Below are 12,980 nucleotides of genomic sequence, written 5' to 3'. Positions count from 1 at the left end.
AGTGCTAAAACACATATTCTATTCGTGTGCATTTAAGCTGGTATGTGTGTACTTTACAACATATGTCGAGGGATTGCAATACCGGTATTTCAAAATCGGTATAATCATTCGTAACCTGAGCCCTAGTGGGGAACATTTCATGATGGAATAATAGTTTTCGGTGCCTATTTTTTTAATGTTTATCTACTAAAAAGTAGCTTATACGATAATGAAGAAATATAATTTGTTGAAACATTGAGCAAATTTGTTTGGTTTTACTTCATTCGGGATAAAAGAAATTAATGTGAAAAGTACAATAATCTAATAAAACATTAGGTAAGATTAGCAGTGGGCACATATATATATATATCTAAGCACACGTCTTCATATTCAGTGACGTCCCTAGACAAAATGCCACCCCTAGGCAGTGCCAAAATGTCGCCACATCTTTTTATAGTTAGGAAAATCTATGAGTTAGGTACAGTAATTTTTATCATCCTTTCATGACTCCAATATCTAAGAAATGTGTTGTATGGTGGATACATTACTAACATGAAAATATATTATTATACCACCAAATCTAATTTAAATGACATATCTACTTCAATAGACAATGTCAACGATTTCAGATAAGTAGGTACATTTAAAAATACGCCTGACAACTTCCAAAACTCTCGAGTAACTAGCAAATATATTAAATTAAGATAAATTTTAAATTATGTAAATATGTACCTACTTATAATTCAAATATTATTTGCAAATCTGCATGTGTTATTGCTGTTCACCATGGACTTTTTAATGGAAGGATATTTCCGTTATTACTAAGTTTAGGTAGCTATTGCTGTATAAATAATGATTCTCTTCGATTTGCCGCCCTTCGGGTAACTGCCGCCCCCAAGCGACGCTCAATCTTCCTACCCCCACGAGACGTCACTGTTCATATTAATATAAGTTTATTGAAACATTATTCGAAGAAGAAAGTACTTACCAATAGTTCAACTACAAGGTGTTTGTTAATATCAGTATCTCTACCGTATCTTACCTTTACCAATTTAAAGGTATGTCGTGTATGTACCAATTTAGATATAAGTATTTGCTAAAAAGCATTAATATTTTAAAGAGATTTTATCCAGATTAACGTATCTTAATTAATTAGACTCCTTTAATGTTATTGTGGTTTAAAATACAGTTAATCTGACTAATTATAATTTATTGTATATTTCAGCCGGTGCCAATTGGGACATAGATCGACAGAGTCACTGGATACGCCTGAGCTAGTCCAAGGTCTGGCAGGAATTACAATTGTCAAAATATCACCAGGAGGTTGGCATAACTGCGCCATTAGTAGTTTCGGAGACCTGTACACATGGGGGTGGAATGATAGAGGACAACTAGGAATATTCAATAATTCTACTTCTAAATCAAAAGAAATCAACGATGACCACTATGAAAGCTTAACTAAAAACGTGTTATCAAAAGCAACGATTGATAAGTGCATTACAAATAATGACGATCATAATAAATGTGATTTTGGTAGAAACTTTTTTCATAATATATTTCACGAATACCGATATTCAATAGGAACTACCGGTATTGGTATTTTCATTCGCTATTGCAATCCCTAGTAATACTCAGTGTCTCCCAAGTCTTTTGGGAAATTGCCGTTAAATACGCTTATGATACTTATTGTGAGATGTACACATAACTAAAGTACCGGTTAAATCCGCTAAATTAATTTACCTACTTATTCAATTTAATACCCGAGCTGTTATATAACTCAAATGCACGAATTGAAGTAAGTATTGCGATCAACGCATGTGATCTGCGCTCCGGTAAAACGCAATCTTAATTTCCATTGTGGTCGTGTGTGCGCACCCGCGTACGTGGGGTGTGAGCATACGTCATTTATTATGGAGGCGAGGACTTTGATTCTCTTTCTGAAAGGCTCCCCTTTATTTAGGCCTTTCAAATCTAAATTAGTGATTTACACACACGTAGGTATACTTGAGTGTTTTTTGGTAGGTAGGTATTTTTTCGTTAAGATTGCCTAAAAATACATAAAGTCTGTATTCTATAAACTGGCGTACACGTCACACGGAAAGCATTATGCCATCGCGTTCAACTGTTGCAAGTTTTCAATGGGTTGGAACGAGATGGATGCTGAAGCGGGGGGGGAAACCGGCACGCCAGCTTATAGAAGACAGACTGTAGATTTTTAATGTATTTCCCTCAAAATGCATAATAATACCTGTTTATAGGTACCTGATAATAATATGCTAGGATATCAGCATGTGTACGTAAAAGACAGATTCTTCTGGCATTGAGGCCACGACGAAATCACTTTGGAACAGTATAGTCTGACTTTAAAATAGCGATACCAACATATAAATGAGTCGGCGCACTGTCGTGGTATGCGCACATCACGTGCCTTTAATTACGTACATGGATAATTATTTAAGTATTTAAATAAAATGTAATATTATAATAGTCTAGTTACACTTTTATCAAAATATTAAACTGGACCGGTTTCATATTATTTAATAAAAATGGAATCAGTAGGTATTTATTATAAAACTGTCATTTACTCAAATTAAAAATACAATCCATTTCCACTAAGGCCATCCTCCCACGGCGCAACTTATGTCCGTCGGAACTGAAACTAAAATTCCAGCCAGTATCTAGCTGATGTTTTTCAATGGCGGCTCGCTGACGGCGAGACTGGAATCTCTCAGCTTCAAAACGGTCGCGAAGAGATGCGACATGCTAGTCGCGCGGTCTCTGAAGTTTCCAGTCACCGTAAAACAGTGGTACCAACATCATTAGATTTCGGTGAAAAATCATATTTTCTTACCAAAATTGGTTAAATGTTAATTGGAAAATCAAAATAACCTTATATAAACGCTGCAGCGCGCGTGTTGCCAGTTTTTGTACAACACGGTTGATAGTTAAGTTTGACAGTTTGAGGTTATGTGATTATTATTTCAACTGGGTTTCAGTGGCGCCGTGTGCGAAGCATCACATTGGTCAGTTTATGAGTTTCTTCATAAACCAGTTCCATCAGATTTCAGTTGCGCCGTGGGAGGATGGCCTAAGAATTGACAGTCAACACCATAAAATAAATTATATGGATAATCTTTATGTATATTCTATCTGGTGCATTATTCATTGATTATATAGGTTCGTCATACTTGAATAAATTTCGTACTTTTGACAAAATTAGTGTCACATTTTTTATTCAAATCCAAAAATGGGTCTGCAGAGTGAAACGAGCAAAATAAACAGTTTGGGAGACACTGAGTTTGCGAACTTCGACGTGCAGTGACGTAGGCGATGTTGCCATTACAGGCGAGTATTTTTCTACATGGATAAAATGTTTCATACGAAAGCGAAAATAAAAAAAATTTAAAAACTAAAAACAATATGACGCACCCACTGTATCATACTGGAGAATAATTAAGTGCAATCAACATAAATATTGCTGTGACCAAAAGGCATAGAACGCTGGAAGAGATAAAATGTGGTAATGCAAAAATGACTAGGTATTTTTTTTCAGGAATCAACATTTTCTGTGAGAGATATTTAGAAGTAAAATACAAGTACAATTTAAATACACTGTAATAGGTAGAGTACGTTTTATATCCTCTAAGAAATTAGACCAGTCCATCAAACGTATTAATAGTTTTTAATTAACTATTTCTTTTATTCAACGAATAATTTACAAGATTTAAGAATGTACCATTCTAATTATTGAACATACTTACATAATTTTGAAAAACACTTCTGAGAAAATATATTATAACCAATAGAAAAAATCTTTTTGTAAAAAGTAAGACACCCCGCAGGAATCGAACCTGCATATCTTGGGTTTACGCCCCGTCCGCGCATTATCCACTATGCTACGAGGTGACATACTAATCTTAAGAAAAGTTGAAAAAACGTGAATGTCTCATTATCTCAAAATGTCTTTACGCTAGTATGTCTTAAACGCATTTACAAAACCATTAGTAGAATTAATCTTAACATTATATAGTGAAATATTTATGATAAAAAAATATATTTTAGTAGGTATAATCTCTGTGATTCCAAATTTGACAAGAATTAGGCATTTTATTATTCAAAAAATAGGCACGATTAACACATTTGAAGATAATTCTCAAGATACTGACTATAAGCTATGTCTTTGACCATTCATTGCGTTTAAAAAATAATAAATCTAAAAAATCTTAACACCACTGCACATGGATGTACTGAAATATGACTATATTCTAAAACATTAGATCGAGAGGTTCAAAATAATACTATTTTATGTAATAAAAATACTTTATGCAGTCATCAAATGTTTAAAATAAATATAAAGGATAATAAGGCTTCAAAATTATATAAATAGATTATCTACAACGTTTAAGGAATGTCCAGGGTTATGCTCTAAAAATACCATAAAACTCTATTTTGACCTACGTTGGGCATGTGGGCGCTAGGCATAAAGCCCACCAAAGCAACGCTCGGTACGCTCTCTACGAAGTAGACCCCTCCCACCCGCGCATTACCCTTCACCATTGTAATAAGGGGCACAAGAAGCACAAAATAATTATTATTATCAGCGTCTCTCATAACAAAGCAATTAAATTTCTCAGGGCTTGTAATTAATATTCACGATGACATCATTCTACCAGCAAAATATCGGACACGCAATAACTAAAAAATGAGTTCACTTTTATTAAATAATGCCTTCTCGCCCGTCTATCGACGACGCTTCCAGAAGCGTGATTTTGCTTGCCGTGTTCAATGAATGGACTACGTTGTATTTCCGTTAATTCGTGCCGTTGAGAAGCCACACAACGGTGAATCATGGGGCGGACGGGCACAATGCGTCGTCAAAGCGTGTGCGCTGGCGTATTTGATTACTTTGTATTTTCGATGATTTACGCGCCACTTGTGATATTTTGCGCGAGTGCCCCACTCGCTGCGTTAAGTGGGTTTTACGCCTTAAATATCCGTTTTTGTTGTAAAAGATAAGAATCTGTTTCTGGCCTAATGTTTATCGTGTTTTTAGTGCTAGAAATGCAAATTGACATTATTTTATTTGTTGGCATACTAAAATTATGCTCCAACTTACGCATAGTAAACATAATATTATATCTAATCTCAATGGGTTATTACAAGTTTCATTTAAAAATCATAAAAAATCCACGCTGTACGGAAAATTGTGCCCCTAGAAGTTACCGAAGTCTTTCCACAAATATTTGACATTTTTAGACATCGTTTCTATAATATTATACATTTAGTTAGAACAAGGGTTTCTTTGATATAGATAAATAATAGGTAAGTATTTGGTTAACACTGCATACAAAGTGAGAAAACTTAATGATACGTATTACATTATTAATATACACAGATGGGTACAGAAGGTTTAGTATAAACTTAAAGTAGGTAATACTTACTTCACCCAGTAACTAGGTCGCGCCATTTTCCTTGGTCCATCGATATGACGTCTCGCGCCTCCGCCATATTGTGAGATTAAATAATTGTATAAATATTTATATTTTCCATAACATTTTGTGATACTTATTATCTTTGAATATACATCTAAGATGTAGGTATAGGTTGACATATTTATTTATTTAATAATATTATTGATTAAGTATACATGTACCTTCCCGAGTCGACATAAATACAATGTAAATAGGTAGCATAGCAACCATAGCACAGATTAATAAAATAAGCAATGCAATTCGAAACCCCCTCTCTAGTGTGCGCGCATGATAATCATAATATTATTATCATGACATAATATGGTTTCATATACTCGTACCTAGGCTAGATACAGTCACCAGAATAAGATCAATGCGTCACCGTTCAGGCAAAAGTCACCAACCCTAAAAACATAGTTTTGAGATATCGCAATTTGAAAGTTTGAAAATGCAGGAAAAATCAGATTTTAATGTTTTTAAGGTTTTATCTACATTAAATTATTTTCTCATGTCTTCTTAATAATTTCTTTAATGTAATTTTACTTTTTGATGCTAATTAAAACATCTGGAAGGTTTTGAAGGAGGCAAGGTAGCTCAATTATGGTTTGGTGACTTTTGCTTGTTATTAATCTGAACAATGTTAGCCAAAAGAAGGATCAGTAAAACTCACCATCCATAGTACCTATAGTGACTTTTGCTTGTATATTTATAACGAAGGATTTATTTTTTTTGTATAGTCAATAATGTCTATTCACCTATGACTTTTGCTTGTTAAGTTTTATCGAAAGTCATTTAGTGAAAAACAAATAATTCGGATTTAAGCAAAATTTTACTAACTAATGTACCGTGGTGAGTTTTGCATCTTAAAGAACATAATTTTACGCTTCGGGTGACAAACTCAACTCAAAACTGCCATTTTCAGGGTTGGTGACTTTTGCCTGAACGGTGACGAATGCTTATATTATCATTTCACTATCAGGTTAGGTGTCCTAATATTTTTTAAATATTAGGTAAGTATAATAATCCACAATTAAGCTGAAAAAAATAAACACCGTAATGTAAAAGTCTCGGTAATAGCAAAGAAGTCTTAAACTGGAGCTGTGAGTTGTGGCTAATTATATAATTACCTACTTATATATTTCATTTTTTTTTCAAGTATATCCTGGAAGGTCTTCGGCTCTTGCGTTCAATGCATGCGAACTACGTACGTGTGAAACGCATCCATCTTCATGTTAATTGAAACTTCTCGTCTATATTTTTGTGAAAAATTGAAAACTATGTGACGAACATAATCTACTTTTAGACAGTTGAAGGCATGCGTCTAATGCATACAATCCAAGGCATGCACTTGACTACTCGTTGCTGTAAGTTGGAAGCGAAGTTGTAGTATGAAACCACTCATGTAGGTATGGAGGATGGACAATATAGCTAATAGTGTACTTAAATCCTGAAAACTTATTTTGGTAACGGAGAAACAATACCAGCTGGATTGAAATTAGAGATCACACATAAATATTTGACTATAGACCAACTTCTATATTACTGCATGCGCTGACACTGTTACGTCACGTGGATTTTGCGCGCTAATACTATTATGTCACATGCTCTTTGCGTGATAACTTGCCAACAGATACTCCATCTCTGTCACTATTGGTAGGAATTAAAAGCTATCTTTTCGGTTTTATGTCCTCACAATACTTCTACATCCGCAAAGATGCATTTAAATGTTAATAAATCTCCACGCGATATCGAACACACACTGAAAAATGAGAGCTGGGTATGTAGTACGGTGAAAGTAAATGAAGGGGGAGGGTTTTAGTTTCAGAAACGACCGTCGTGACGTAGGAGGCTCGATATGAAAGTCGCATTGTACCTATGATTAATTTATGTCTCCAAGTATCCAAGCTCTAAGCAATTCATTTCATCATTCCTGTTCCTTGAGTCGTAACTGTGATAATTGAAGATTACGTCAAGGTAAGTGGATTTATTAGACTTTCTTAATTAATTATTATGAATTCAATAGATTTTAAAACTATTTTATTTTATCCGACATAAAAACATTTAAATATGTATTAGACAATACGTTTTTATTATCAAAGATCGTTACGAGGTGGTATAGGAAGTGACTTCTGTGGGTAGTTGAACTGTAATAGTTTGATATGTAGGATCATTGTTCATTTCTTCCATTTCTAACTCAAATATGCAGTTTTGAATACGGTTTTTGGCAATTGCTTGATTACGTTGGTTAAGCTTCCTGATTTGTGAAGCAACCATTTTGCCAAACATACTACATTCATCTTTTGTATTAAATTCCACGAATTGTATTGGTTTCTCTTCTTTCTTCTCAATTTCATCTCTTCTTCTTTTCGGGCTTCTCTTAATTATTCTTGGTGGACGATAATGGTTACGTTTTTTGTCAAAAGAAGGTGTAACCTGAGTATCTTCAGATTGAATATCCTGAAACAAAAAAATCATATTGTTTCATTAATACAGTCGGTTAATACAACTTGGTTATTACGAGGAAGATGGGACCGACTGAATTTGCTGGTTATAAGCGTTACTCGTTATATCAGAGAATAGGTATTTTTAAATGAGCGGTCACATAACACAAAAAGTAGAAAATAAAAAATCTGAAAACATCGTAAAAATCCCTGAAACAAGCATGGCATTCATAAACTACAAAAGAAGTTGTTTATTGTAATGAACGCTGGTAGGTACCTACAGACTTCACATTGGATTTTTCAACCATATGCGTGGACACTTTTTCATTATTGTCGGCGAAAACACCAATTGGGTAGGTAATTATATACTCAACTAGTTTCATAAACGTAATCCGACCCGGCGGCATCCTGTCCGATCTGATTTTATTGCTTAAGATCGAAATATTTTTAAACGATCGACACATTAACAGTATTTTAGCTCGGTATATCCGATAAGTTGCCCGTTATAAAAGTGAATAAATGTATGGAGAAAATCATAAACTAAAATGTCAACGAACGTTTCATCATTACATCCGAGATCGTTATAACCACAGATAATAAATAGAATACCAATAGGCTATATTCAATACGCCGCATGGTGAAGCAGGCTTTTGAATGTGTGAGTGTCCTACGAAAATGAAGCACGCATTATGCACGTGCAATATTGTGTGTAATACACTAACATTAAAGGAGCGTAAATGCATAAACCGAGAGCAGTTTTCAGTATTCGACTTTAAACGTATTCTAGACACGTGTGTAAGTTTAACACGATTCATCCTTACTCGAGTCGGTTACATGCTATCGCCTTACACGTTGTGTATTTCAGTTCCCATTATTTCTGAGTTCCCTGGTTATAACCGAGTTCGACTGTATGTAGATGTCGTTCATTACTAAATTGTCAATGTGCAATATTCATCTTTTTCTGTAGGTATATACAGTGACGTCCCGTGGGGGTAAGCAGATTGAGCGTCGCTTGGGGGCGGCAGTTACTCGAAGGACGGCCAATTGAGGAGAATCAATAAATATAATATGTAGGAATAGGTACCTAAACTTAGTAATAACGGATATATCTTTCCATTAAAAAAATCAGCTCACTGGTTGGAAACAAAATGTATTAATTAGCATAAACGGTTTAACAGGACTGTATTTTTTGTCGTCGGGTTCGCGATGTCTAGTTTACTTTCGTCTTTGGACATCACTCCTTGATGACCAGCAATGATACGTGCAGATTTGCGAATTATATTTGCATTATAGGTAAGTAGGTACATACTTAGGTACCTACCTAATTAATTTATCCAAATATTTTTCATTCATTTGTCATTCGCGAGTTTTGAAAGTTGTCAGGTGTATTTTTAAATGTATCTGAAACCGTGGACTCGCAATATTGTCTATTGAAGTAGAGATGATATTTTAATTTAGTTTTGTGGTAGGTACCTATATATTTTGTTAATAATATATTTCTTAGATATTGAAGTCATGAAAGGGTAATAAAAATACTGTATAATGGGGTGGCATTTTGACGCTGCCTAGGGGCGGCATTTTGTCTAGGGACGTCACTGGGTATATATCTGAGGTGTTTTCAAATTATGTATAGGTATTCTATAATCTACCTATATGAAGAATGTTACATTCTCAAAATAAATCTTGTGAATTATTCGTTGAATACAAAAATAGTGTAGGTACTTATATTTATAATTTTATTAATTCGCGAGCAACGTAGGTATTATTCACAAGAATCACAAGGATGTTTTGATAATAAGGAAGCAAGTAATGGAGAAATAGTCGAAGTGATAATGGGTAATTACTTTAATTAATTTTCTTTGACGTAGATGATGTAATCGATTCTTCAGAATATCTAAAAGGGGCCTCGAAACAGTTCAAACCAATCATATAATTACTATTAAATTTTACCAAAATTAAAAAAAAATGCGTATTTCTTACAAATTGAGTGGGCATAATCAAAGTAATAACAAAATCAATGCAACTAACATCAAAGAGGCCCATTACTTAACTCTCTTACTCTAACACATATGTATATATATATTGTTATGGGCCATTACCGTTATCTTCAACAATAACTATTTTTGGTACTGTTCGGTTAGACGGAATACAGCGGAAAACACATTTTGAAATTAGCCGATAAACTGGATTATTTGTTAGGTTAACCAAATATACAAAATACCTACATTGGTAGTTCAATTAATGGATTTTATTTTTTTAATTGTCGGGGCCTCAAAATTACTCAGTGTCACGGGCATTAAATAACTAAGTTCGTCACTGCCTAAGACGAATAATTATAATTATGTAATGCACTGGAACTGGAAAGAACACCAGCAGAGGGTTATTCTAACATATTATTTACCTACTACAAAACCAATAAAAAAGTGATAAGTATGATATTATGCTGTATTGAGGCAGTTGATTATCCCAGGAACTTAACTGTCAGGCATGACTTTTTTTCATGACCGCGTTAACAGCGAGCTGTCAAATAATGAAGTTGAATAGTACAGATGCATTTGGAATCAAGTAAGACGTGTTAACGGTGCTAAAAAATATTGTAGATAATCGCCTAGTTTGTGGAATTGCTCCGAGTGATATCCGTATTATTTTAGTGTAATAAAAATGAAAGATACGTGTTATAATACCGTGTTAACTATTTAAAATAGCCCTGCTTGGAAAAGTTCGTGTGTCGGCTGAAGGTTCCATATCAAGTCTAGTTAGATACTTACTTCATATTATTGGTCAGGGTTGGCGAATCTTTTTCCGTACGCGTGCCAAATTTTCCAAATATTATTTGTCGACTGTCTGACTGTTGGTTTTTTATGGGGAAAAAAATGAAAAAGTAGTTTTTGAGAATTCTATTAAAAAGGTTTAAAAATTACATGTTCCTGAGATTCTATTTTTCAACGTGTTTCTAGCCGAACACATATCTTTTATTCTTTGTATATTTATTTTCTTGTTTTCAAATTTTTCAAAGAGATCGTGGGGGCATTTTAAAAACGCTTCTTTCATATTATATTCCCCAGAACTGAACGGTTTTCCATTTTCACTGTTTGCCAGAATTACTACTACTAGCTCCACCAAGTTTTTGTTTCTTATGTACAGCCATTTTTGTGGGTGGCAATGAAATTGTTTGTTACTGTATTACTTTCTTTTACGCACAAATTGACACCGGAATTGCTTCGATCAGATGAGGCATTCTTTCGCTACAGTGGTCCAATGTATTGTAAATCGATCAAAATCAGAGGTTCGTGCTGCGGCTTCCTCCACCGCCTGATGAGGTCAGTTGCGATAATATTATGTATAATGCATGAAGCCTTAGGACCGATCTATGCAATATATATTTATATTAAACGTACTGCTTACATATTCTTGAAGCGTATTTGCCTGCTATTTTTTATACAATGCGATAAGTACTTACTTATGTCATTTTATGCATGAGTTTTTTCGTTTCCGTTTGCGCATCGATTAGTAAGTAAATATTACTTACTGGTTATATTATATTATTTTTAAATACTAATATTAAACACCGAAGAAAATACGCATGGCTATGTCGTCATTATTTTTTAATATTAAGTATAGGTACCTACCTACCTACCTATATATTTATTTGTAAAACTTTTTGGTTCTATACGTTTATCCTGGATACAGCGGCAAACACATTTTGAAAATAGCCGATATACTGGATTATTTGTTAGTTTAGGTTCAGCGCTCGAAATGGAAAATTTTACGAACCGGAGCGCTCGACAAATTTTCTGAAGATATTTACATAGTCATCAAATCGTATGTGTATTTTATAAAAATCAGATTTCTATTCTATGGCCTATCTAGCTCAGATGGTCAGCATTTTTTTTTCCACGAGACGGAGCGATAATTTTACAAATTTCACGAGCCGGAACGGCGCTCCGGTGCGTTCCGTTCCATTTCGAGCCCTGTTTAGGTTAGGTGTTATCCCAACAAATAATCCAGTATATCGGCTATTTTCAAAATGTGTTTGCCGCTGTATCCAGAATAACTGACTAGTACCAACTTTTTTGTAAAAAAATATTTTTTTCTCTTCAAAATAAATTCACGTGCCATGCAAAATCATCTCGCGTGCCACAGGTTCGCCAACGCTGATATAGGTAGTGAAACATAATATCATTAGGTAGGTATAATAAGTGAAAGTTCCCTTTTTAATAAGTACTTAGGTACCTACCTACCTAATATTTTTAATTTGTAGTGTTTGTATCAATTGAATATTGCACTCACATCATTGTTTTCTTCAAATATTATCTCGGTATCTTCGGTATTCACTGTACTATTATCGTCATAAACAGCATTGATGTGACTATGCGTTCGCGAGTCCTTCATGCCGCCGACAAGAAACAAGAGAGACTTGTAGGCGAACCAAGAAGCGTCTTCTTCACCTGCATCTTTAACTTTATGGTGTTCCTTCGAAAAGTATGATCGAAGGCTTTTAATTTTGTTTTTCACACCGTCAATAGTCATGTCGTATTTCTTAGCTAAAACGGTGTAAGCAGCCATTCTCTTGATGTTGCGCGTGTAGTTCAAGTCCGTGATGTCCCATAAGGCAGTATGCAACCTGTAGTCTTCAATAAAGGCAATCGTCTGTTCTGCCGACGCCGACGACATGATGAATAAAGACACTCAATGATTACAAAAATAGAACGAAACACGATAGAATACGATATTGCACGGAATGTTGAATATAAATCCACCGCTGGCGGAAGCATTTGCGCCACTGCGTGCGTCAGTGCAAATATGGCGTCGTTCAACTAGGGCCGTCAAAACGTATACCGAAATTTAGATACATCTTTCAATACTCTCTTGTAAATATCGGATCATTCGATACTTTTCAATTAATTTGAATATATAAATGCCGAATGGCGATTACCATGCATTAAAATATATCAGCGTACCTAGTTTTGGTACTGTTCGGTTATACGGAATACAGCGGAAAACGCGTTTTGAAAATACCCGATATACTGGATTATTTTTTGTTAGTTTGGGTTAGTTTAGGTTGGGTTAGGTTAGGTTAGGTTTGGTT

The 12,980-nt window shown here is 34.5% G+C and overlaps 1 protein-coding gene across 1 annotated transcript; it reads right to left on the bottom strand.

Annotated features, from left to right (window-relative positions):
- Positions 1 to 6,602: 6,602 nt before the first annotated feature.
- LOC147065893 (uncharacterized) lies at positions 6,603 to 12,676 on the bottom strand. The gene is made up of 2 exons (XM_085955455.1): positions 12,182 to 12,676; positions 6,603 to 7,907 (listed from the first exon to the last, which is right to left on the bottom strand). Exons 1-2 carry the CDS (start codon positions 12,563 to 12,565, stop codon positions 7,554 to 7,556), a joined length of 738 nt encoding a protein of 245 aa, XP_085811581.1. The 5' UTR covers positions 12,566 to 12,676; the 3' UTR covers positions 6,603 to 7,553.
- Positions 12,677 to 12,980: the final 304 nt, after the last annotated feature.

The sequence above is a fragment of the Rhyacophila brunnea genome, unplaced genomic scaffold (genome assembly GCF_057557595.1).
Source record: "Rhyacophila brunnea isolate RB1 unplaced genomic scaffold, BYU_Rbru_1.0 scaffold_5, whole genome shotgun sequence".
In the NCBI taxonomy this organism is placed as follows: domain Eukaryota; kingdom Metazoa; phylum Arthropoda; class Insecta; order Trichoptera; family Rhyacophilidae; genus Rhyacophila; species Rhyacophila brunnea.
This window is presented reverse-complemented; position numbering and strand designations above follow the sequence as displayed.